This window comes from Eretmochelys imbricata, chromosome 9 (genome assembly GCF_965152235.1).
Source record: "Eretmochelys imbricata isolate rEreImb1 chromosome 9, rEreImb1.hap1, whole genome shotgun sequence".
Lineage (NCBI taxonomy): Eukaryota > Metazoa > Chordata > Testudines > Cheloniidae > Eretmochelys > Eretmochelys imbricata.
The window spans coordinates 28,227,772-28,255,471 of NC_135580.1; the positions used below are offsets into that span (position 1 = coordinate 28,227,772).

The 27,700-nt window shown below is 39.0% G+C and overlaps 1 protein-coding gene across 1 annotated transcript in view; it reads left to right on the forward strand.

The window, feature by feature from the left end:
• WWTR1 (WW domain containing transcription regulator 1) overlaps nucleotides 1-27,700 on the forward strand; it is a 116,399-nt gene continuing 88,699 nt past the window's right edge. The window contains exon 1 of the mRNA XM_077826437.1: nucleotides 1-416. Within this exon, the coding sequence (XP_077682563.1) occupies nucleotides 1-416 (416 nt within the window). The remainder of the gene's footprint in view (nucleotides 417-27,700) is intronic.

Genomic DNA, 27,700 nt, shown 5'->3' on the forward strand with positions numbered 1-27,700 from the left:
ATGAACCCTACTCCCGTCCCTCCGCCGCCGGGGCAGCAAGTGATCCATGTCACCCAGGACCTGGACACGGAGCTCGAGGCGCTCTTCAACTCGGTCATGAACCCCAAGCCCAGCTCCTGGAGGAAGAAGATCCTGCCCGAGTCCTTCTTCAAGGAGCCCGATTCGGGCTCGCACTCCCGCCAGTCCAGCACTGACTCGGGCAGCCACCCGCCCCGGCTGGCAGCCGCTGGTGCCCAGCATGTCCGCTCGCACTCCTCGCCCGCCTCCCTGCTAGGCGCCGGAGCCGGGGCCACCCCCAGCCCGGCTCAGCAGCACGCTCACCTCCGCCAGCAGTCCTACGACGTGACCGACGAGCTGCCGCTGCCGCCCGGCTGGGAGATGGCTCTCACCCACACGGGCCAGAGATACTTCCTCAAGTAAGTGGGGCCCAGGGTGCCCTGGAGACCCGGGCGGGGCGAAGGGGGCTGGGGGCAGCTGTAAGGACAGGGCTGAAAGAGACCTTGAGCCCGCTGTTCGTTGGGTGTGGGTGGGGAGAGGAGGTTAAAGGGGCCTTGCACCGGCCCTGGGGGGAGGGGGTCCTTGGGCCTGCTATGTGTGTGTGGAGGAGTGTAAAAGGGACCTTAAGCTGGCTGTGTAAGGGGGTGTGTAAAAGGGATCATGGGCTGGCTGGGGAGGGGAGGACGGACAGGTGGATGTAACAGGGACTTGGGCCAGGGGCAAATGAGGGCTTTTACTAAATTCCGTATAGGGAATATTGATGATGGGGGCAAAGGAGACTCTTCGCACTGGGGCAGGGGGTGGGGATAAAGGGACCCTGGGGTTGCTGGCTGTTTAAAATGAAGTTAGTCATTGCATATTGCTCTATGTTGACACATTTCAGAGTAACAGCCGTGTTAGTCTGTATTCGCAAAAAGAAAAGGAGTACTTGTGGCACCTTAGAGACTAACCAATTTATTTGAGCATAAGCTTTCGTGAGCTACAGCTCACTTCATCGGATGCATACTGTGGAAAGTGTAGAAGATCTTTTTATACACACAAAGCATGAAAAAATACCTCCCCCCACCCCACTCTCCTGCTGGTAATAGCTTATCTAAAGTGACCACTCTCCTTACAATGTGTATGATAATCAAGTTGGGCCATTTCCAGCACAAATCCAGGGTTTAACAAGAACGTGTGGGGCGGGGGGGGGGGGTAGGAAAAAACAAGGGGAAATAGGCTACCTTGCATAATGACCCAGCCACTCCCAGTCTCTATTCAAGCCCAAGTTAATTGCATCCAATCTGCAAATAAATTCCAATTCAATAGTCTCTCCCTGGAGTCTGGATTTGAAGTTTTTTTGTTGTAATATCGCAACTTTCATGTCTGTAATCGCATGACCAGAGAGATTGAAGTGTTCTCTGACTGGTTTTTGAATGTTATAATTCTTGACATCTGATTTGTGTCCATTTATTCTTTTACGTAGAGACTGTCCAGTTTGACCAATGTACATGGCAGAGGGGCATTGCTGGCACACGATGGCATATATCACATTGGTGGATGTGCAGGTGAACGAGCCTCTGATAGTGTAGCTGATGTTATTAGGCCCTGTGATGGTGTCCCCTGAATAGACATGTGGGCACAGTTGGCAACGGGCTTTGTTGCAAGGATAGGTTACTGGGTTAGTGGCTCCGCTGTGTGGCACGTGGCTGCCGGTGAGCACTTGCCTCAGGTTGGGGGGCTGTCTGCAGGCAAGGACTGGCTTGTCTCCCAAGATCTGTGAGAGTGTTGGGTCATCCTTCAGGATAGGTTGTAGATCCTTAATAATGCGTTGGAGGGGTTTCAGTTGGGGGCTGAAGGCGACGGCTAGTGGCGTTCTGTTATTTTCTTTGTTAGGCCTGTCCTGTAGTAGGTGACTTCTGGGAACTCTTCTGGCTCTATCAATCTGTTTCTTCACTTCTGCAGGTGGGTATTGTAGTTGTAAGAATGCTTGATAGAGATCTTGTAGGTGTTTGTCTCTGTCTGAGGGGTTGGAGCAAATGCGGTTGTATCGCAGAGCTTGGCTGTAGACAATGGATCGTGTGGAGTGGTCAGGGTGAAAGTTGGAGGCATGTAGGTAGGAATAGCGGTCAGTAGGTTTCCGGTATAGGGTGGTGTTTATGTGACCATCGTTTATTAGCACTGTAGTGTCCAGGAAGTGGATCTCTTGTGTGGACTGGCCCAGGCTGAGGTTGATGGTGGGATGGAAATTGTTGAAATCATGGTGGAATTCCTCAAGGGCTTCTTTTCCATGTGTCCAGATGATGAAGATGTCATCAATATAGCGCAAGTGTGTGCAGGAGAGTGGGGTGGGGGGAGGTATTTTTTCATGCTTTGTGTGTATAAAAAGATCTTCTACACTTTCCACAGTATGCATCCGATGAAGTGAGCTGTAGCTCACGAAAGCTTATGCTCAAATAAATTGGTTAGTCTCTAAGGTGCCACAACTACGCCTTTTCTTTATGTTGACACAGAAGCTGGTTGGGGGGGGGGTTAGTTATGGGGTCTATAAGGTGCTTGCCGGGGCTTGATGATGAAGGGGGAAGGGTTAATTGGCTGGTTACCATATTTCTCACATGTTGATGCTGAAGTGGAGATAGCAAAGGCTATGGGATGGGATGGTTGCCAATGGTCTTATGTAGGTTGTTGAAACTCAGAAATTGGTGTGGGTGCCATGGAGAAGTTTATGAAACTCTCACAAGCCACATACACATAGAGACCATAGAAATCATAGAGAGACATTCTACAGATCACTCCATTTTAAGGAATTTCATTCAGGAGGATCTGGGCACACCCGTTTACAAGTGAGTCTATAAGGAATGATGAAGTTGCCTAAAGGCTGGGCCGAATATGGATAGGAGATAATTTGCCATTTGTGAAGTTTCTGTATCCTGTAGGTTCTTTTGTTTTATCTCCTTGACTTGCAAATTATCTTGACTGTTAGTACTGAAAAAGAGACATTTACGTAGATTACCACAGTCAATTCACTCCACCATAATACAATTGTCATGGTTTGTCACACGATTTTTTCATGATAAATTTATCAAAGGACTCTTGGATGTAAACAGGATGAGAAAATTTAATCAAGAGCAAGAGAAAAATATAGGTATGATTGCTTTCATGGTCTCAGGTGAGTATATGCTGTGTTGCAGGCATTAAAATATGACCTAAATGGTGTCACAGGTTAAATGTTGCAGTATATTAACATTTATTTCAGTGAGATATAGGGTTATCCTTTCCCATTGTTTCCACATTAATTAGTATTAATGCACATGCATTCAAATAAACTAGGTTAAATAACTGAGACAGAAACTCACAAAAATGAGGGTCTTCCGATTAAGTTGCTTTAGTGTCCTTAGTTCAATCCTTTATTAACATAGTCACAACAACATGATCCTTTATTAGACAGTTCTGTGACACTACAAAAATAATAAAGTTACCTTGCGCTTTGATAACACTTTCCATCAGTATATTACTAAGCGCTTTACAAAGGAGGTAAGCATTATCATCCCCATTTCGCAGATGGGGAAACTGAGACACGGAGAGGTGAAGTCACTTGTCAGCAGGGCAGTGGGGGAGCCAGGAATAGTACCCATGTCTCCTGAGGCCTAGTCCAGTGCTCTATCTACTAGGCTGCACTACTGTGCTTTTCTGTAGTGCTTTCTATCTGAGAATCCAAAAGTACTTTACATTCTCTAATTAAGCCCCACAGCACTCCTGTCAGGTAGGGAACTGTTATCCCCATTTTACAGAAATGAGAAACAGGCATAGGGTAGTTTTGTGACTTGCCTATGGTGAATGTCTGTGGTAGATATAGGAACATAACCTAGGCCTCCTGGCATTAGTTACAAGGCCTTTCTTCATATCTTGGGTGGCTTTTGAAAATTGAATGTATTTCTGCAGTGCAACTGGTGTAAATTACAATTTTAGCTTCCATATCTTTAGTGACATTGGATGCTTCCTTATACGAGTGATTTTTTTTTTTAATTTATTTTTTTAGACATATGTATGGCAACATCATCCAGTATCTTTTTGTTTAATAATTCTGGCCAAAAGAGTATTATATTTTATTTCTGACATCGACATCAAACTGGTGCATAGTAGTGAAGCAGGCCTGATAATCATTGTATTTATTTTGGTAAATTTCTTTTAATAGATTCGTTCCTGTACTCCAGAGTTCATTGTAAACAAAGTGGTAGAATATTCAGTTTGTAAACAGTCAGTGATAGAAAACCTTGTTAATGTAACAAATACATAGGAATAGTGTGGGGGTTCAACTGTTCAGGCTGCAGGAGATCTATATCCATTTAGCACAACTTCCCATCAAGGGAAATAGGAAGCTCCTTGAGCTTGAACCCAGCCATGACATAATATATGCCATCTGTATCAACAATGTATGACAGGGTTAGAAGTAAAGGTAGTGAAGACTGTATTCTGCAGAAAATCAGTGACATTGTTTTATGATGATTTTATCACTTGACCACTTTGGAACCTGAGGATGATTCCAGAACCCCCAACCCAAACCATCTATGCAGTTCCCCTGTGGAATTGAGGTCCCACCTTTGATTGTACTGTGAAACATGAAAATACACCTTCCCTATTCTGCCATTTTATGTTAGTCTACACTGGTGATAACATTCTGACGGCTCAAATAAGCATGCATCTAAGGTCTGAGCCTGTGAGTTATTGAGTGCTCTGAGTTACCACCTAACGTAACTTTCAGAGTAGCAGCCGTGTTAGTCTGTATTCGCAAAAAGAAAAGGAGCACTTGTGGCACCTTAGAGACTAACCAATTTATTTGAGCATAAGCTTTCGTGAGCTAGAGCTCACTTCATCAGATGCATTCACCTAAGGCAATGGGAGACTTTGTCACTGGGTGTCTTTCAGGATTAGTTCCCAAGAGAGTTTCCAAGCAATGACAAAGCTATAGAAAGAAGGAAAAGATTAAAAAGAGACTGATAATAGCACTGTAAACAATCACCCTTAAATACAGGTTTTTCTGTTAATACCTGTTAGGACTCAGCCAACAGGTATTTTCAGGTTTTGGCTGATGGTGGCATTAAACATGATGAGTTACTATACTTTTGTCAGCAATCTGGCTTTTGGTTAACATCAAAGTGATCTCCTGTGCTCTCACCTTCGCCGGTGCTGTGCGTATAATGCTGACCCAGCTGCAAATATGGCTCCTGTGCAAAACCAGTATTTACAATTTCCCATCATGCTTCTATTTTTACCTGGGAAAGAGAATTTTACATGGGAGCACACAAGTCCATTTGCTGCAGATGACTGTCCACTTCTTAAGTTGCACTTCTTTTCTTTAGTATTCTACATTCCATTTGATAAATAAGTATAAAAAGTTATGATAAAGTGTAAAAAGGAATGTGTCATTTAGGTGGCCTAGTTATCCTGGAGCAGTACTTACTTATCATTATTCATTTTGTTCATCTGATCTTAAAATTGGTTGTCAGCTATACCTCCAAGCCCATGTCACACAGTTGTGACACACAGAACTACTCATATTCAGCCAAGAAAACCCCACAAAGTTAGATGCATTCCTGCTGTATAGGCCAAAAGAGTATGGCCCTCTCATCTCCTGCACATGTAAGCCCGAATAAAAATATCTTCTATATTTTCTCCTATATCAATAATAAAAAGAAAATCAGGACAGGTTTTGGGGAATTTTGTTTTGTTACATTACTTAGTGCTTTATTTATTGTACTTTTTAAAATGGGCGTGTCTTGGTTCACAATTTACTATTCTTTCCTTTAATTAAGGTTTACATTGTGTGAATCGCTGTCTAACCTGGAATCTTTTGTGTGTGTGTGTGTTGTGGACTTTTTGTTTGTTTGTTTGTTAGGGTTTTATTTGTCCAACAGAATTTGTTAATCATTAAATTGCTGGGTTTTTTTATTATAATTAAAAATCTGTGGAATGAAAGTTGTTATATGGCAAAGAGGTATTTTTTTTAGGATAACACCTAGCTATCTAAAAATCAATTTTTAAACTATCAAATATTACCACTGAGTATAATATATTTGAGTGAAAATAATATTTGTTGGAGAAATCCTGATATAAAATAGTCTTAAATGATGTTTCTTAAGAGCCAAGTGAAAAATAATCTGTAATGTCAGAGACAAGTAATAAGATTGGTCAGTCAGATTAATTTATTTTAAAAATGGTTTTGCTCAGACCGCATAAATAAGGTTAACTTTGTGTATTCTTAAAGGCTATCTTTTCAAAAGTTTACATTGTCATCCAGCCTTCAACATTTATTTGTGCAGAGTCATTGGCATAAATCAGTTGTGAGGGAGAGGAGCAGAAGGAAGTTCAAACAGCAAAAATAAAATTGTCCTAAGTTTTATCAAAGCACATTATATTTTTGTATATGTTAAGGTTTTTAATGTAAATTCAGCATATATAGATATCTATCTATCTATATTTTCAAGATGATTAAATGAAGGTAATGGTGGAAATGTTAATGAACAATAAATTTTGGTTAGCTTTGCTGACCAAGAACCAGCTATGACTTGTAGAGATCGCAGTCTTGCATGTTAATTCCTGTAGGGGTGTTCTGGCTATGACTGGAAGAAACATAAGTAGCCCCAGGACCGCTCCACCCTGTAATTATATACCAAACCACAGAAGTGGGGGGATGGAAAGCAGACTAATAAACACATTCACTCATGCAGTAATGTTCTCTAAAACATTTTTGCTGTGTGCGCATGTGTGGAAAAACCTTAAGTGTGATTTTTCTTCTAATAAAGAGGATTTCTGGAAAGATAGGCATGCCTGTGCATGGTCATTTTTTCGGTACATGACATTATCAATTTCATATTATTCAACATGCAGAAATGTGTCTGTAGTAATAAGGATTCTTTAGCTAGTACTTATTTCCACTTATGGTGTTATTTTTATAGGAGGCATAGCCTAATATTTCAAATGAAGTCTAAGGTTCAAGTGTTTTCTCTTTGTGTGTTCAGTGTTTCTGTTTGGATTGTGATTTCATTCCAGGGGATAAACAGGTCTGCATAGAGTACAGCTTTTGCACTGAACAAATTTGTGGAACTGGTTGCAACTTTTATCTTTACCATTGTGTATTTCAAAAAAGTGTTATAGTAAATACTAGCAGTTTAAAGTAAAATTTACAAGTAAAAGCTTGCTCAGGGAAAAAGAAGTGTAATTGTTGGTAGTGTTTCATTTATATGGCATGCCCCAAGTTTTCCTTCCAGTGCCAATGGGGGGCTGGAAGCTTGATTTCACATCTGGTCCATTTTATATTATTGAGCATGTGCATGGAGTAGGGAAAGGGAGAGGAGATAGGAAGCAAAAGGAGACAGTATAATTATGCTTTTTCCAAAAAGGACCAACAAGATGTATAGTATTAAAGGCAGTTATTATACATACATATTTTCTTAATACTACTTTTCCATAGCAAATTCCAAAGCAATTTCTGAAAGTGCCATAGGGATTACTATTTTTTATTGTTTAGTGCAGACAATGTACTCAGTGCTGTACAGTACTCACAAATAAAACTATTTGCCCTAATGATTGTAAGATGTTAGTTAGTTCCAAAAGGGAGAGGAGTAATATAAACCTTACAATCTCTCTATTAAACTGGGTTCCACAACAGGAAAAAAAATAGTGCCCTTGTACTACAGTATTCTGCAGTAGTTGGTCCAAAACACTATGGGCTTGTCTACAGCAGGGAACAATATAAATGTATTTAAACTACTGCCAACCACTGATGTAAAAGTGCAGCAACACTGTGGCTTACTTTGATATTAATGTATAGTGTGATGGTGTTAGGCAAGAGGTCATACATATTCACTATTTTTAATTTTCTGATTTAGAAAGCTACTCACTTTGCAATGTCTCTTAGAGTATTTCATTCATGCTTTGGAATCTAGGTGCCTTTTCCCCATCTCTAGTGACTGTCCAGGTAGAAGGTAGAGTGTTTCCATGACAGTTTTCTGAATGAGTAGGGGATAATCCTGGTCCCCTTGCCAATGTTCCCTCTCAATAAAAAAGGGGTTAAAATGTTCCAGGGTATATGGTATCTATTTCTGAGTCCACAATGGCTGCTGTATACAATCAATGTGTGTATTTAACTACTTTACAAAGTCCTTTATAGGTATGAAAGTTTTGATACAAAACCAAAGTTTATTCTATGACAATTCAAATATGTCTGACTTTTATTAACAGAGAATTTGAGTGTCGAAATGTATGCATCAAAACTAAACAGATCTGATGACTCTGGTAATTGATGAAATACAGTCTATACCATTACAGTAGTTTTCCTAAATATATGCTAAAGTACCTTTCATTTAAGATCAGGTTTAAGAGTAGTATCACTTTAATATCTAATGCATTACTTATCATGAGTCTATGGACCAAATTATTTTCTTAGTTACACTGGTGTAAATCCAGAGTAACTTCAATAGCCTCTCTGCAGCTGAGAACAGAATTTGACTTTATCTCTCCACTTTCATGGGGATGGACTTGAGCTACTGAGTATTTTCCATTTCTAATGTCTGTGATTTTTAAGAGTGGTAGCCGTGTTAGTCTGTATCAGCAAAAAGAATGAGGAGTACTTGTGGCACCTTTGGGTCAGACCCACATTTTTGTGCAAAACCTGGGTGACTGGGCTGTGCCCAGGAGAGATACACTGCAATCCAATAGGAGAGGCAAACAATCCACTGATATAGTTTAAGAAGCAGGTGGTCATACATAACCCCACAGTCAGTTCATTCAGTTCCACATGGAGAACACTTACAGGATCAGGAACAGCATAGTCTATAGATTCCATTGATTTGGTAATTTGTAGTACCATATACAAAAGAAAATCCAAGTGAAATTTGAAAATTGATTCTCTTAACCAAAGTTTGATAAGGTGCAAATCGCAAAGTCCTTTATGGTTTGTCTAATAAGGACTAAATAAGGACTTCAGGATTTGGCTTTGTATTATTTGAAGAAGATTGTTTGTTTTATTACAGTGCAAACAAAATATCTTTTACACTTTCAACAATGAAGAGTTTTCTTTCTCTCTGTGTGTGTGTGTGTGTGTATACACACACAGGCACACACACATTTAAACTTGATTTGAAAAAGTCATTATGAAAAATGTAATTTAAGTTCAGTAGAGATAATATTTGGGAATCAACCATGAGAAACCTTAATACATTTCTTTTGCAGGCCAGTAACACTGGTGCTGGAAGTTATGATAGAAAACACTAATAAAAGCTGTAGATGGTGGGCCATATTCTGCCGACAGTTACACATTTGGAACCCTACTGTGTTCAATGTGGTTGTACGCAAGTACCGGAAAGCAAAATTTGGCTTTTTGTGTTTTAATAGTAACAAATGAGAATTCCACTGCTCAGAAAAGTGTGCAACTGTATTTTCACACACATACTCACTTTTCACATCTTGAGTTTGAGCACCTAATTTGATTATAGTTAGACTTGAAATAATTTAATTTTTATGGTAAATAGAGGTAAATGTCAATTTCATTGTACACATAAACCAACAAAAAATATTTCCATTGATAACCGAAATTTACAGATAGGCAAAGTAAAAAATATGGAGCTTGAGAACTTATTAGAGTTTGATATAAAGCTCTGTATATTTTGACATGTAGTATTGACAATTTTTTGCTTTAATGGTTATAAAACTTTAACTTTTTGAGTCTCAACATCTGTCATTATATAATTATGTATAAGAACATCTGATCCTCCCCATGATTTCATGTAACTGTGCAAATTTAAATTGATAAAATTTGAAAAAAAAATTAACCCCATAATTTTGCACAAATGTGAAAATTGATAAAAAATTGAAATAATGCTTAAAAGTAAAATCAATATTATCTATCAAAATTATAAAAAAATAAAAGTTGAATTCTGCCAAGCCTAATTATGGTCTTCGGGCAAATAAATTTAATAGTAAAAATTGTAGGTATAATATGTCCGTTTACTCTTGGAATAATACTCTTTAGTACAAAGTCCTTAAACTCCTTGTCTTGCATGAAGGTAAAACTGACTTTCTGGTAGTTTTAGGTACTTTTCCCAGCTAACAATGGTGTTTAAAGGTAGTCTACATATATCTCACAAATTGCAAAGAGTACATTGCCAGGGTTGCATTTGCTTGTATAAACATGTGAGTTAGTAGGGATGGTCAAGAATAATAGAATAGAACAGGAAGGAAACTTCATGAATGATTATTCAAAAGCTTACACTAGTTTCCCGAAGACTAGTTGTTGAGTGTAGTCATCTTACATTTTATATGTCTCTTTTATGTTTGTGTAATTTTTAAATGTATTACACAGTGTATACAATATATATGGTACAGGCAAACTTCCATACAATTAATGATAAAGTGCATTGCATGAGGGAGATTGGCAGGGACTTGGTAGTTTGCTGATTGTGTTGCTTTGGTTGATTTCCAAGTTTTAAGAAATTAATTTTCAAGCCAAATGTTACCTCCGAAACATTGAATTGAAGAACTGAAAAACTGCAGTAGGTTCTCCCATGCATATAGATTAATTAGAAATGAAACATGTTTTATAAATATAGTTAGTTTTTAGGCCCTTTTTATTTTTATTGCTGCAAAGGTGTGCAGTTAGTCAAACTACAGAGAATATAAAAGAGAAAATAGTAGAAAGTAGTATGTAAGATACAGGGACATCTGGTATCAGCTAGCTCTTTTTAATTTGTTATAATCCAGTCAAGAGGGTATAAACTTGGATAAGCTTCACTATTGTAAATTATAGAGTTGCTTAACAGGACAAGTAACAATTTGTCTTCAATTATATCTTCGCTTTAGGTGAGTTGTCCTGTTGAACTATTGTGAATGTAAAATCTCTTTTATTAATGAGGTCCATTGAGCTAAAGTTTAATTTTTAATTTAGCACATGCACCATTTCATTATAGGTTTCAGAGTTGCAGCCGTGTTAGTCTGTATCCTCAAAAAGAAAAGGAGGACTTGTGGCACCTTAGAGACTAACACATTTATTTGAGCATAAGCTTTCGTGAGCTACAGCTCACTTCATCAGATGCAACATTATATTAATTTTGTGGCACTCAAATTGAACTTTACACTCAATGTAAGAAAAAAAGGACATTTATATTCAAAGGTGCACTAATTTAATTTTAAATAGGCTTACAATAATACCTTCAATTAAAGTGGTGCAACTTCAAATATAGACCAGACCTAAATTCACTGTAGGCGCCAGATCCTGTGAAGTGCTGGGTGCTCTCAACTCTCATTTACTTCCTGTTGAATTCAATGGAGTTGGGGGTTTCTCCACTTTGTAGGAGCACTTGGTATCTTGCAGGATCAGGGCCTGTGTTGAAACTTTGAAAAAGCTATACTCACAGGAACATGTTCCACCAATATCACACATGCAAAAGTAATTGTTCTTTGTGTTTATCTGTAGCTACATTTTAATAATTATTGAGCTGTGGTGATTATTAACCAAGCTTATGTTTAATTCTAGGTGTTGAAGTGGATTCAAAATCATTAAAGGAAATTTGATACTTTCAGTTGCTCAAATGGGAGACAAAAACATTTTCAGGTTAACTTAAAAACTTTTCAGACTTTCAAACTAAATGAAAAATGGCAGATGAAAACATTATGGTTTAGTAGCACAACATTTTGTAATTATTACCAAGAGTTTAATAATTCAGAATTTGAACCAATGTTTTTAATTTCACCTCATAATTCGCCAGATGTTAGTTAGCAAACTATTATTTGGGTTAAACATTTTGAATTGACAAATCATTGGAATATACAAGCATATTATGAAATTTGTAACCATTAGTTATGAAATTTGTATGCAAAGGTATAAAAATAAATCAGTCATATAGATTGAATTATAATGGCAATACTCTTATAGCAGAAACCCAGAGGCAAGTAAGAAACAATGTCTAGCGTTCATAGGCCATGTCTACACTATGGGACTAGTGGCATAGCTATAGAGCTGTAGCTATTCCAATATACCCTGTAGTTTAGACACGACCTACAGTGACGGAAGGGTTTTTTCTGTCACTGTAGGAATGCCACCTTCCCACGTGACAGTAGCTAGTTTGACTGAAGCATTCTTCTGTCAACCTAGCTGCATCTACACCAAGGGTTAGGTCAGTGCAGCTACAGCACTCAGGGGTGTAGATAGCTATATCAACCTAAATTGCAAATGTAGACCAGGCCTTAGAAAGTCCTTTTGAAAGCTGTTTGACATCTTGTTGACTGAGAGGTATCTATTTTGGGTCTTGATTTAAAAGCTGCTGAATAAAGCAGAGCTTGGAGTTCTAAGGTAGTGTGTTTGTAAGCTGACTCCACAGAGCTGTTGCAGCTGAAGTGACAGATCATATTTACTGACACTGGTTATAAATGGACTATTTAACAATGTCTGTTTTGTATACTAAGAGCAAGGGCTGCCAAATGTAAGATTAAACATACAATTATAGTTTAGAGTTAAATGAAAAGAAGGAATATTCATAACAAATAATATCTAATTCCATTGAAATATAAGGTTTCTTTTCCAAAGGCATATATGAATACTTAGAGTAGATGCTTTTAAAATCAGATTGTTTCACTGGAGGAAATGGTAAATATGTGATCTGATTAGTTAATTCTGTTCTCTTCATGTAAGAGGGGAAGGGGGATGAGGTGGGGTGCGGAAGAGGTAGTGGGGAAGGAAGGGGAATGGGATAGGGCAGGGGAAGAGAAGGGGATAGCGGAATGGGGTGGGGGATATGGAGGGAGGGAGAGGAGGAAATGGGGAGGGGGGAAGCAGGAGCTCTGCATTTAGCAGCTGGGGCCCCCCGGTTAAGCCGGCCCAGCCCCCCCTCCAGTGGGTACCCCTGCCACAGGTACCTCCTCCAGTGCCCTCCAAATAACCCCTCCGGCATCCCCCAAATGCCGTTTCCAGTTGCTCTTCCCCTGGCAGTGTCCTCTATTTGGGAACTTGAAATATGGTAACTTTCGGAGTTGCTCTGTTCTCACGGCCTTGGTTTCCGGAGCAGGTGAGAGTGAGTCCACTCTGCCAGCAGCTGCCTGCCCCCTGGGCTGGGCACCAGGATCGTGTGGCCAAGTTCAGAGTTCAGTCTGTGTGACCCTGAGCCCGGAAGCCATGGGGCTGGGGTAGGGCAGCCAAGGGGAGTAAGGGGTGATTCCGCTCTGTGTGCAGGGAGTGTGGGGAGAGTGACCCGGTTGCAATGGCAGGTCCCCAGGTAGCAAGCTGAGTGTGACTGGGCTGCTGAGAGCCAGGTACCCAAGAGGAATGAGCACTCTCATGGCAGCCAGGCTCCGTGGGTAGCGGTCGGCTTCAGAGGGTGTTGCTGGCCAGCACCAAGCTCCTTCAGGGCAGTGGCAAGAGCATGTTGGGGTGCCGCTTGAAGTTGTGCCACCAACTCTGCCTGGGAGCACTAGGCTGTGCAGAGGCGGCCTGGCTCAGGGAGCATGGCAGGGAGGTCTGCTGAGCGGGCAGCCAGCCAGTACTCCGGCTCCCACAGCATGGAGAGCCGGGGGGGCCTGAGTGGACTAAGGCCATTCCATCAGCTTCTGATCTGCTGGCTCCTGGCAGGGTGCGACCGTTTTCAAACTGTGGGGCACTTCCTCTAGGGAGGCGCACTCCACAATTTGAAAACCTCTGTGCTAAATGGAAGGCAGAAATCGGGGGGGGGGGGGGGAATATGATTGCTTCCCCGGGGGACTAAAATGCTTATTTATGACTCTGCTGGAAGTTCCAGCTGAAGATGGCTAAACATGAGCCCTGTGGTAGGCCTCAGAAATATTGCCAAGAAAGGTTTTCTTGGGTGAAATATGTGAGAAACCTATCACTGAGGGCTTGTCTACACTCAGAAGTTGCTCCAGTTTAACTTAAATTGGTTTAACAATGATTTATTTTAAAACCAGCGCAAATCCCTGTGTGGATACTCTTATATCAGTTTAAAACTGGTTATATCTGTTTAGCTTGCACCTGTAAATGTAATGGCACAAGTAAAACTGATTTAACCAATAGAAGATCGTTTCCAGTCCAACATTTATATGATTTTAAGTGTCTGCATGCAGAGTTGCACGACTGTAGCTTACTTAGTATAAAATTGCACATTTAGTGCAACTTTGTCTGTGGGTTAGGCCTAAAGTCCTGTGTGTATTGAATGGATGACACCAATCACCTATGTATCTATCTGTTGGTGTCAGCAGGAAATTTGATTGCTCCATATACAGTAGTGTTCAAAACAAATATCAGCTAGTACTTTTTTAAAGGGAGAAAAACCTGCAAATAGATATTGTATGCTGAAGGGTAACAAAAATAAAGCGACTGTTCAAATACCTTTTACATATTTTCATACTATTAACCTAGAACACTAAACTTTTTGTTTGGGATCATTCCAGAAAATGTGTACTTGACCTAACTAAAGGAGTAAAGGATTTATAACTCATTTGGGCTAATCAGAATAAGAAGGGAGAAGTATCACTATGGGATTCTTTTGGTTTTTTAAAATCTTTTTAGTGAGTTGGTGTTACCAACTTTTAAAACTCACTAAAGTAATATGAGCTGATTGAAAAGAAAATCTCCCTGAACACCTCAACTCTATAATGCATAAATAGGCTACAGTATGCAGGGTAATCTGCTGAACCCGAATGATAAATGTGTCTGATTTCAACTGTCTGGCTATGTAGAGACTACACAGTCTGTCATTTGCAGCTCTCTGCTGTTTTCTCTCTCAAATCCTGATGGAAGAGCCAGTGGTTAGGCTTGACTCGTTTCCTGTTTTAAGTATGCTTTGGATGAAGTTGAAAACCTGTTTATTTCACTCAGTCTGCTCAGCCTTACCCATAATTCCTTTACTTTGATTATGGAGGTTATTATAGGACAAGAGCTTCTTTGTAACAAAGCATATATAGTACTCTGGGGCCTAGCGTGACTAGAAGATATAAATTGTATGGAAGCAATTAAACTACAAGGAAATGTCATGTGGGCTGAATTTAAACGTACAGACTTGTGGCATTGATTAATTTTTTTCTCATTTTATATAGAGAGGGGAGAGTGATTTTTTTTTTTTTTTTTTTTTTAACATTTGGTTAAATCAAAATCCAGACCCAGTGTTATGTTAATGCCTGTGCCCGGCATATGAACTCTTAAATAATGTAAATCTTGGGAAATTATACTATACTGTAGTATTTCTTTCCTATGATAATTTGTAAAAGGCAGATGTGGCTCCAGCAGTTGAGGAGAGCCTGTTTTTAAATTTTTTGTTAGTTTGTTTTCTGGTTTTTTTGTTTGTTTTTTTTTGAAAATATGTTGTTTTCCGAACATAATTGTGCCTGTGCCTGTATATTCTTCCCTTATTTGGGAAGCTGAACAGAGTTTACTGCAGTTAGACTAAACTTTTACAGTGACATCTCCTTACGCCCAGGGGTTCTGGAACAATTTTTATAGTGGGGGTGCTGAGAGCCATTGAACCAAGCTGGATGGAAACTCCTTCAAGCTGGGGGCACAGTAGCACCCCTAGTTCCAGCACCTATGCTGATGCCTTCTTAGTTTTCTGGGGCAGGGTTTTCATTTCTGTACGGAGCTCTTCTAAATATTGACTTTTCCCAATTCCTCTACGGATTAAGCTTCTCTGACTGTCCAATGATTCATCCAGTAGAGGATAAAAGTCACCCAGTCATAGTGAATGGCCTAGTTACGCTCCACACTATTATTAATCCTACTGTTCCACTCCATCTTTTTTCTTCCAAGGTCAGCTTTCCTGTTTCACTCACTCTCACCATTTCTATTCAGTATTCCTCATTCCCATTTTTCAAGTGTTTAGTGAGCCATAAAAAGAAAGGCCTCACAAAATGAACTTGAAATAGAAGTTCTTAATCAAGAAGTAATTTATATTTTTTTAAGTCTGTATTTTTTAAAATTGGAATATAATCTGTTTTTGATTTTGTAAACTGTAAGATGTCTCATAACTTCCTAAAACTTCAAAGGACATTTACTGTCAGCTGTACAAATCTGAATAATATGTTTTTTTTTTAGCTTTAAGCGTTCACATGCAGTGTGGTAAACCTAAACATAACAGTATCCTGGAGGATGGATGGCCCAGTGGTTAGGGTGCTAGCCCTGGGCTGTAGGAAACATGGGTTCATTTTCTGCTCTGCCATGGGCAAGTCACTTAGTCTCTCTATGACTCAGTTCCCCATTTGTTAAATGGGGATAATTGTGCTTTGCTACCTCACAGGGGTGTTGTAAGGACAAATACATTAAAGATTAGGAAGCACTAAGATACAATGGTGATGGGGGCATAAGTACCTAAGAAAGATATAGAAGAAAGATAGGTTTCAGAGTAGCAGCCGTGTTAGTCTGTATTCGCAAAAAGAAAAGGAGTACTTGTGGCACCTTAGAGACTAACAAATTTATTTGAGCATCCGATGAAGTGAGCTGTAGCTCACAAAAGTTTATGCTCAAATAAATTTGTTAGTCTCTAAGGTGCCACAAGTACTCCTTTTCTTTTATAGAAGAAAGATAGCATTCATGAGTATCAGAAATTGGAATGGAAAAGAAACTGACTAGCCCAGTGTCCTTGTCTACTGTCAAAGTCAGATTCAAGACTCACTGAATTTTTCAGACCACTCTGTTTATTAGCAAAGCGCTTTGCCAATGCACCCAGATATATGTGAGCCCCCTGCAAAAGCTCAAGCTAACTTATTTATACAGATAAGCCAAAGCCAATTTAACATAGGAGACAAAAGGAAGCAGAAACTGACAAATATACATAAATATCTTATTTGCATACTAACGTTTACCAATCTCCTAGCTCAGTAGGAGCTCTAAGTTAATTAGTTTGAGGACCCATTGTCTCACACTCCTTAATGTTTCTCTTCCTGACAACTATATTTCAACAAACCTTTCAAGCAGCATTTCTTTAATGAATTATAATTTCAATATAATTCATTCTACTTTCACACTACGGAAAACTAAACAGACACAATGGATGGTAAATTGTCTCCGTTATAAAAGATAAAATGCAGCCTGAAGTGGTGGTACCTTTTCCGCAGAGCCCCCATCCCAGGATTCCTGGAGGTGGAGCTGGTGCTTCTACATGAATGGCCCTAACCTAGATCCCCAGGGATCGATGAGGTTGATCTCATGGCCTTCTCTGAAGGTGGCACTTCCTTGACAGGACAGAGATTTCCTCCACCAGAGGCACCTCCTGTAAGATTATTTTTAGAAGCTTTAGCATGTTCTGTGCAAGCTATGATACTTGTCCTGAATGCATCCTGTTATAGAACAAAACAAACTGCTTATTTGAATTCAGAGTGATAGGAAGAGACTTGATTGAAATAAGAGGAAGGCACTTTCATAAAATATGTTCATACCACTGATATTTAATAGGATCATAAAATACATTGCTGATTATGGATTATATTTTTAAAGGACTCCGTACCTGGCTAATAGCTTTGGGAATTTAGTTTGGGGTACACAAACTGGGTAGTTGGTCATCTAAATATGTGTTTTGTGATTTATGTGCATAAATGTGGTTTTCTGTATGCATCAAGTTGTGGTTGTCAATGCGGAGTCTGCTTTTCAAAATTTTATCAAAATATGGGATTTCTAAAAACTTCCAAAGAAACAGTCATTTCCACTTGAAACAGGGATGGCTTGTCCAGATAATTGGACAAGTTGGACAAAAGTAATTTTTCCAGTTGAAAGTTAGTTCTTGTATAACTTGTGCTATTGCCTAAACCTTGTAGAAAGTCTGATATAGACATTCTCTGGACCATCCCTTTGCAGCTCCTGTCCCATAATCCACCTAGAATAGACATTACGGAGCTCAAACAAAGCGGGCTTTGCAGCAGTAAATGCATTTACTACATTATACAGCCTGCATTACATGGCCAGTACTGTACAGCATTGTCTGGGACTACATTAAAAGGTCAAGATTTTCAAGCTGACAGGACTAGAATTTAGTGTGGGAGTTCTTTACAAAAGGTTTTATTCTTTCCAATTTTGGTTTTGACACTACATTTTCCTAATTGTTTTGACATTTTACGCATCTTATTGCATGCTTACGCAGACAGAAGTTTAACTGTGCTTGGAAATAAGGATGGGAAAAATGCTTTTTTGCACGTTCATATTACTTCACGGCCCATGCCTAGGTTAAGAATGAATAGGCAAGGTGAAGTTAATCTGAATAAAAAACGATGGGCCAGATTCAGCCTATAGGCAGGCACATGTGTTTGTGCACATGCAATGTACAATCCCTGTGCCAGCAGGGGCAGCTTTGCTGATGGAGGATAGGTGGTAGAGCCACTGACCCTTCTACTTCTTTCCCTCCAGGTCCAGGTGGAGGGCAGCTTAGTTAACAGCCCAGGACTTCACGATAAGTGCTAGAGACGTGCTGAATCAGTTCATTTCCCAGCTAGCCTGGCCACAGTGTCTCCCAACTTGGCCTCACCCAGTTTGTAGGTTGTACCTATCATCGAAATGACTTTTTTTTTTTTTTCAGAAGAGGTATGAGGGTCTACTTGTTTGATCATGTTTTACATTAAAAATTTAGATTTCTGTCTACGCTTGGGCAACACTATGGTGACTGGAGAATCAGTGAAAAGATGACATCGGAAGAATTAAGAGAGTGAAACTGAGCAAGTAGAGGGGAAGGGATTTTGAATTAGGTGTTTAGAACACTTTTTCTTTATATAACACATTTAATTCCAGTGCTTGACTAATATTTTCCAGAAACTAAATGTGTTAAAGATTCAACACTTATGCTCATTTAATAAATGTTGAAGAGCTCACAGTATACATGCTCTGAGCATAGGGTTGCCAACCCTCTAGGATCGCCTTGGTGTCTCCAGCATTTGAAGATTAATCTTTAATTAAAGATTATGACGTGATGAAACCTCCAGGAAAACGTCTAACCAAAATTGGCAACCCTATAGACTGAGCATCTAGGAGATCTTTTGGCAAAGCCAGGAAAGACCAAACTTGACACTCCTCATATTCCTAAAGTTTAAAAAGAAAGAGAGAAAGAACCTCCCAGACTTTAAAGCAACAATAAAATGCCTTCTTTAAACATAATATCGAAACAGAGATGGGCACAAGCCCAATTTAAAAAAAATATTTTTCAGGTCAACTTTAAAGTCTGGCTGTTGAGAATTCCTGGAGGTATTTATTTGGTACTATTGGGTAATTTTTGACTTTGAGTATATTCTTTCCCTGTAAAATGCAAGTATTTTTCAATTCCTTATTGACAATTTATTCACAAACCCAAACAATTGAGAGTTAAATCTGGGCTTCAGAGTTATTCTGATCTATCTTGTCAAGGCCTTTTTAGAGAATTGTTAGTTCAAGGACTATTGACGTGATCAGCTGTAACAGAGACTCCGTTGCAACTGACTCAGCAGGAATACTACACAATAAGATATTACATTTTCCACCCTTGGGAGCAGTGGTTATTGTTTTTACCTTGCATTTAATTTGCATCTGGAGAGGGGAAACAAAGCTATGTGGAAAGTTTGAGACATGAATTGACAAATGGCTTTCTGTAATTTCTTTTAAGTCCTCTTTTTAGTTGGCCGAACATTTTACTTTTGAATTAATAGTTCTATTTAGGGGTTGAGGTTTTATTAAAGTATTTTTTTAAAAGACACTATCAGTTGAGGCTTTGTTTGATCAGTGCTGCTGAACTTTTTCTTGTTCTTTATGACTGTTTATCTTAAAAGGCAATGGGAAAAAACAAGCTGTAATAGTAAGGCACAGCCTTAACAAATCATGTGATCTGATAGGTTTTTAAAATTTATTTATCGTCACTACAATCTAATGAAGGTATTGTAAAACATTTTACTAGATAAACTGCCTGATACCAAGAAACATTAATGTTGGAAAAATGGCATTACAAAATAAAATTGGTTAGGTGTGTTGTAGCTTTTTTTCTGTTACCAGCAAACAGTTTGATTCCACAAATCCTTACTGAAGTGAGCTATGCCTATTCAAGCACATAGTCTCATCGACCCAGACTACTCCTGTGAGTAAGAATTTCTCACCTGAGTAAGGGATTACAGGATTGGATCCAGAGTGGGATACAGTATCCCATAGAAAGTACTCCCTCCCTTCTCGTTCCAGAAGTGGAATATAGCTTCCAAAACTTTGAGTTTGAATGTATGGAGTTAGCATCATATTTTCCCCCTGACAGAGAGAAGTTTGTGGCTTCATAGAAGGGCTGTGGGTCTAGGCTTCATACATGGACCCTGAGTAACTGTGAGGCTATCCAGTAGAGGGGCTAGACCCTCTGCTTTGTCCCCTGACTTACCGTTCCCATCCTGGCTGAATGGTTTGCTGATGATCCATTCTGCCATTGGCTCCCCGCAGGGGTGAAAATAATTTAAAGAACTTACCGGTACTCCGGAGACCTGAGCAGGGGTGTGTGGCCTCAACCGGAATAGGCATGGCCTCAACCGGAAGAGGCGGGGCCTTTAAATACCTGGGCCCTTTAAATCAAGATTTAAAGGCTCCAGGGCTCCGGCTGCGGCTGGGAGCCCCTGGGGCCTTTAAATCACCCCCGGAGCTCCCAGCAGAGGCAGCTGGGAGCCCTGGGGCGATTTAAAGGGCCCCAGGCTCTGGCCACTGCTACCGTAGCAGAATTCTGGGCCCTTTAAACCACCGCCGGAGCCCTGCCACCGTTACCCCGGGGCTCCGGCAGCGCTTTAAAAGGCCCGGGGCTCCGGCCGCTGCAGGGAGCCCGGGGCCCTTTAAAGCGCGAGCCTGGGAAAGCCGGTCCAGTCTGACATGGTGTACTGGCTCTTGCCAGTATGCCATACCGGAGCGGACCGGCTTACTTTCACCTCTGGTTCCCCCACTGTGTTTTCATCCCGTTCACCTTTCCATATGTGGGATGAGGACAAAAGAGTAGAAATCAATGCTGTTCCAAGAGTGACTTTGCTCCAGATCTGCATTCTTCCTAGCAAAGGCTTGACCCATACTGATATGTGAGGATCCACCCTCAGTACGTGCATGTGGCAGTTTTTCATTGGGCTTACAGGAGAGTTGGACTCAATCTTTATCTTGCAAACTATAATGTCTAATGTATTTCTAATGATTTACCAGTTTTACAGATAGCCTACTCCTTAGGTCATGCATGAGTTATATGCAATATTTATCTTCCTGAATTCCCTGAATCCATTGAAGCAACCCATCTGAAAGCTGAATTCCCATTCCCGACAAAGGCAGTGCTTTCTTCCGGGGTGTGTGCACTCAACTTGAGGCATCTGAAAGGGGACCATTTTTCAGAGAGCAGGTGCTCAGCACTTTCTGGAAATAATCAGGGTCTTCTAAGGTGACTCTCGTAGAGCACCCAAATTCACTTTTCACTCTTGAAACTGTAGGCTATAGGACTTAATCCTGAGTGATGTTGAGCCCCATACCTAATGTGGACTTCAGCTAAAGTTGTAGAGGTTCAACATTTGTCAGGATAAGGCACAAAGTGTAGTTTTCAAATTAAAAATTCCCTTCTGTTTTTTCATTATTTTTTGTAACAGTAGAAGTGTTTGGTTCCATTTGGTAGAAGCTGTTGAACTAGGAAAACGAACGCTAATGCTCCTATCTTGGGGATGGTCAAGCTTTACCTGGCAAAAAGAAAAGGAGTACTAGTGGCACCTTAGAGACTAACCAATTTATTTGAGCATAAGCTTTTGTGAGCTACAGCTCACTTCATCGGACCAGGTTTTGTTAATTTAAATATACCTGTGGGCAAGATGAATGAGCTGCCTTTGTCACTGAGACCTTCTTTCCTCTTCCCCAGTCGTGGAATAGGTCAGATAACTCCTATTCAATAATGGCTAGAATGCAGATTTTTTTTTTTTCTTTTTCCTGGCTTCTACTTATCTAAGCAGGACTATTCTGATTTGAAGAATTCTATCTAGATTTTCTGGCCCCCAAATTGATTTACCTTTGTAGGTTTTTTTTTTTTCCCCTGGTGCGGTCTATGTCTCTCATTTCCCCAGTAGAATTCTCTTTGAAGTGGAATCTTCAAATAAAAGTTTAAAAAAGAAAATTCATACACACAGTTGACTTACTCCTAACATAACAGGGATGATCATTAATGCTAGGAATATAGCACTGGCCCAAGAAAAGCAGTGCTATCACAGCATGTGGACGCCACTTAATTTGTTAGAACCAAGCATAAGTAATTAATTTAATTATTTTAGGCTGCTTGAAAGATCAGCCTAAAAATGTTAACTGGTACCTTTAAAATTTGTTTTAAAGTGGAGACTTCATATTAATGAAAAAATAATGTCAATTATACTATCTTATAAAACTGTTTTGATCAATCATATGTATTTTTTTGTTAAGTAGACTTTATTTTCAGGATTTCTCTGTGAACATTTAATAAAAGGTAAAGAAAAATTAAGTAAAAGTAGAATGAAATGGAGGCAAAATATTATGCATAAAGTTTCTGTTCTTTAGGTTTCAGAGCAAATATAAAATCATCCTAATGCAGCAGCAGAATGATGATCAAGGCTGGATCTGTGCCAACAACATGTTGAAACAGTAGTACAGGAATGTGGAGAGTTTAATGGCAGGCCACTGCTTTTAGCATGCAATACCCTATGAGTGCACCTGCAGGTTATGGTGTTGATCATCACATTAGCTTGGGGGAATAAAAACTTTAAAATTCCCAAATTATGGTTGCTGCAACACTTTGAACTTGACTGGCAAAAAGTAGAATGCTTCAATAGCTAATTAGTCTGAATGACTTAATTTATTACCCCAAGATTAATCACTGAAATGTTGGCAGTACAGTTTTCTCCTTTAATGCTACATAATTGTTGTAAAATTCTTGAACTGTAACTTTTTTATGCAGACTTTTGTGATTTGAAACAATTCCTGCCTTTTCAAAAAGTAAATGGTGAGAGTTAAAAGAGCATATGGCAAATTTTAATAAAAGCATGATTTTCATTCCATCATAATAACTAGTACTATATCACCAGAAGTTATTAGTTGTGGTTTCATATCTATTTTTCTCCCTGCATCTTTAGTCTATCAAATCACTGAAAGTAGACAAATAGCGAAGATAGAATGAGGTTTCAATTTGTGACATCTCTAGAGTTATGGGAAGTGTCATTAAACTTCAAACTAACAATGACCTATTTTGAAGTCTTTATAACTTGCTCATAAAAATTAAGTTTGGGCTAACAGTTGTCAGAAAAGTGAAGGGTATTTTCCTGTGTAAGCAAATCCTAACAAAGATTGATCAACTTCGTTACATTACAGCAATGTAAATGAACAAACAAACTCAACCCCCTCCCCCCCGATATGTGCTTGGGAGTGGGAAGGTTGAGTAATTGACACTTAAACAGCTTTGCAAAAACCTTTAGTGTTAAGGATGCATAATGTACAAACTGTTTATTACACATTTGTTATAATGACTTATTTTGCTGTGCATGCAATAAAAATATTACAATACACAATATATCTCCAGAGCTTCATGCTGCAAACATCTCAAACTACTTCATAGTATAATAACATCAAAAGTAAATCAACATATCTAATCCATACTGTAAATTGCAAAGAAAAGATTTAACTATACTCCTAAAAGTACGGAGGATAGAACTTCTCAGAATCCCTAGTGGAAGAGTGGCAGTGAGGGAGACATAATGTGTGGCAAAAAACTACATTCACAGTCTATTACATTCTTGACATAGAGCACCGAAAGCTTAACTTTATTCTTACCTCACCCAGTTGTCTATATATTCCTGAGCAATTCATACTTTTCTTTTTGTCCTCTTTTCACAATGGCATATGCGAAGGATGGAGAGATGGCCGTAACTTGGAGTTTCGTAATTTGTATTGTTTGTGTCACAAGCTATAGTTGCCGCCTCTATGAATTTGTTCGATGGAACAAACTCTGCCATCATGTCATTGCATTACTATCACATTTGGGTGAAGATCATGCTGTGCTGCATTATCATCACCTTGTGATGTAGCATAATAATGTGCTGACAGTTTGTGGGCCCCAAAAATGATTTCAGGACTTGTGAATGTCCAGCAAGCAGCTCTTTCATGATTTGCAATTGCTCCTATTAAAAACAGAAACCTGCCACAGACTGAATGTTGTTTAATTAACACTGTTTTGAACTAAATTTAAATAAAAGCCATTGGGCTTTCAGACTAAAAGAAGTCATATGGAGGCATTTATATTGATTTTTCTATTCAAACGAATGCTCAAACTTGGCACTGTAAGTGCTCCTACTGTTTGGTGCAGTATGGCTCTGGCAAAGTATATCTCTTAAAACATCCATTTCACTTTGAATTTTTGACATAGGGTATCTTGGTGATTATCATCTGTCTGCCTCATTCTCTCTGCAATATGAATCTTAGAGAAAGCTGTATGTTAAGGGGATAAAATAAGACTAGTCTTGCAAATAAAACAGTATAATGAATATCCCTTATTATAGGAGCTTTGTCAGTTTCCATTTTGTGCTACCTTGCAAATTTTCCCTGTAGATTTAATCAGATGTTTGCATTTATTTGAGTAGTTTTGGAATATTGTCTGGTTTACTTTACTAAAGGGATGGCTGTTGCTGAGGATATTGTCTCATGTACATTTCCTTTTTCTGTCAGGCTGGCCTCTATTAGAAAAATATTTTTCTCAGTCTTTTTTTTTTTTTTTATCTTGGAGAAACAGGAATGCCTGGTTCATCTTCCTAGAAAAACAGGATGCTGTTAAGCACCCCAAGTGACAGTGAAATAGACTCCATTACCCACAATTAAATTTATACAGGTACCAAACAATATGAATCTAAATGTGTGCCAGTTATCCATGTTGTGTTGTGATTGCTTCCTTTCCTCACATATTGTCTTGAACCAGTGGGTTATGCAGAGGTCTTTCCAGGGTGTATATTAACTCCTCTAGATATTTGCCTAGTTTTACAAAAAGCTACATAAAAAGCACTAGCAAAGTCAGTACAAACTAAAATTTCATACAGACAAAACGAGAAAGTAAGCAATTTTGCAGTTATAGTGTGCTGTGACACATTTGTATTTTTGTGTGTCCAATTTCGTAAGCAAGTTGTTTTTAAGTGAGGTGAAACTTGGGGTGTGCAAGACAAATCAGACTTCTGAAAGGGGTACAGTAGTCTGGAAAGGTTGAGAACCACTCTGAACCATATATAAAACAGTTCTATGCACAGTGTATTCCGCCTTAAATAAAAGTATACAAATCCTCGACTAAACCAATGCTCAGAATAAATTGTGAGCAAATAAAGAATTATCTTTAGAGTACATCCAGTCTGTATAAGTTTGTGAGGCCTCAGCTATATTAACATTTACAGACTAAAGAACTCCTGTTGCAACTCTTACTCATGTGAATAGTCCCATTGAATTCAGTGGAACTACTTGTGTTAATAAAGATTGCTTGAATCTGTTCCCCACTGTAGATAATGGCAAAACAACCAATGGCACTGGTCAAACCAGTATACATACAGTCGTATCAGCACTTCTGTGATTAAACATTTTCAAGCTGAACAAGTGAAAAATAAATTTACCCGTTTAAGATGCTTGTTTTCACTTGTATTAATTTAAAAAACAGCTTTGATTTTATAAATGGAATGAGGCAAGGTTGTTAGTTGACAATATGTTATAATTGCTTCTGGTCCTCTGAAAAAAGAAAACATGAATTATTGTGTTATTAAAAATTAGCTACTGCATACGCACAGAAAGATTTTTGCTATGGAAAACATTCATCCCAAGGGCAAAATTCCCTTCTCTGCACAGAAACCTCAACTCTACCATTCTAGTCTCCTGCATGCTGCAAACACCCACTGCAAACACATGTAGGAAGCAGAATGACAACATGCATAAAGGGAGAACCGAGCATTGGAGTCATGTTCTACCATATGAATCAGAGAAGGGAATAAACTCTACACTTCGGACTTCTATGTAATATGTACTTTACTGTTAGTGCAGTTTTTATTTATTTTTGCAGCCTCAGTGGCGTGTATGGTACTCTGTGGACCCCTTAAACACATAGTTCTTGCCCAGAAGAACTTACAGTTCAGGGGTCATATCCTGTGAGGTCCCTTGTCTTTGCCTTGCCGGATCAGTGTTGGAAAGAGCCCAGTAGGCATGGATAGCTTTCTGTTACGTACTTGTTTCATAAAATTACTTAATGATGTTTTCACCCAAAACAGAACAGAGTGGTTCCAAATGATACAATTTTCTACGAAACTGCTTATTTGTGAAATAATGTAATTAAAATCCTTGTGGATGGCAGTTTATATTTCATGGATTTTGCCTCTGGATGAAAGATAATGGTGGCAAGTTGTGGGGAAAACTTAATTTAGAGTCAAAAAATTTACAAAAGGAAATCTTGAGATTAATATTTTTACAGTAGCTATTGTTATCGCTTCCTTTAAAAATATTCAGAATAATACAGAAAACAAAGAAGGTTTCCAGATCAGAAAGTTTTTGAGGGGAAAAAGGGTTATTAGTCTGTTCCACAAGAGTTTAATGCTTAGTTGTGTTTCCAGCCTCTGTGGACCAAAGTTCATGCATGCTTGGTCACAAAGAGCCACGAGTTCTCTGTGTTCTCCATTGTTGACATCTGACCACATCCACAAACCAGCATGGCATAATTAGCAGTCTGTGCTGCTTAAGTAAGGTTAGTGTGTTGCAGGTAAAAAAAGGAGTGATACTGGCAGAGCTACATGTGTCTGCATTATGCCAATGTAGCACAGCTCTAGTCTGCATTATACCAGTGTCTAGCCAGGGTTATATTTATATCTTGCTTTATGAGCACTAAGAGCTTCCAAATAAAAATAGGGCTTTAAGAGTCCAAATTGGAAAAATAAAAAAATGTTTCCGTAGTACAATTTGCAAAACATACAGTCCCAGGAGTTGCAGAGATTTCAGTGTCTGTATACAAATGGCATGCGTGGCTTCCATTATTACAAGTAATATGTGAGTTATTTTATTTTCTGAATACAGAGCTGTTAATCCGGCTTGCATTCATTCCATAACTATTTTTATTAACTATCTCAGAATAAATTATTATTTCTACTGATCATCAGTTAGAAAGGGTAAGTGTCTCACACCGTGTCTAACTTGACTAAATCAATAAATAGTAAGTAGGCACTCTCCTCCCCAAACTTTCTCACGCCGTGTCAGAGCAGAGATGTGTTGATCTGCTTTGTGATTTGTTTAACGGAAAACACCAATGTAATAATAAAAATTATTCCAATCACTGGGAGAGCTTCACTGTTGATACCTCAGGGTTGCCAGCTCTTGCGATTTTATTACTAATCTCACAATATTTGGTGTTTGTCTTAAAAATTCAGCTCCTGCCATCTTGGAATTAGATGAGCATCTCAGTGTTCACTTAAAAAAGTAAAAGTTTGTCTACAGTAGAAAGTGTTGCCATTTTAACTATTCCAATACAGTTAAAGCATCAACTCCCCCATCCCCAGTGTAGTTGCAGTTACACAGTTCTAAAAATGTTTATTCCATTATAGATAATTCCTTTTCAGGAGCCAAAATAAGCTGTAGGCACAGTTATAACAGTATAATTGTATCTACACTCGGGCTTTTATTGGTATATCTATGTCAGCAAAAACTGACAATCCTAATGGACATAGTTATACCAGTAAAACTTTTAAAGTTTAAGTCACCCGGTAGTTTCTAGCCTTCATGGGTACA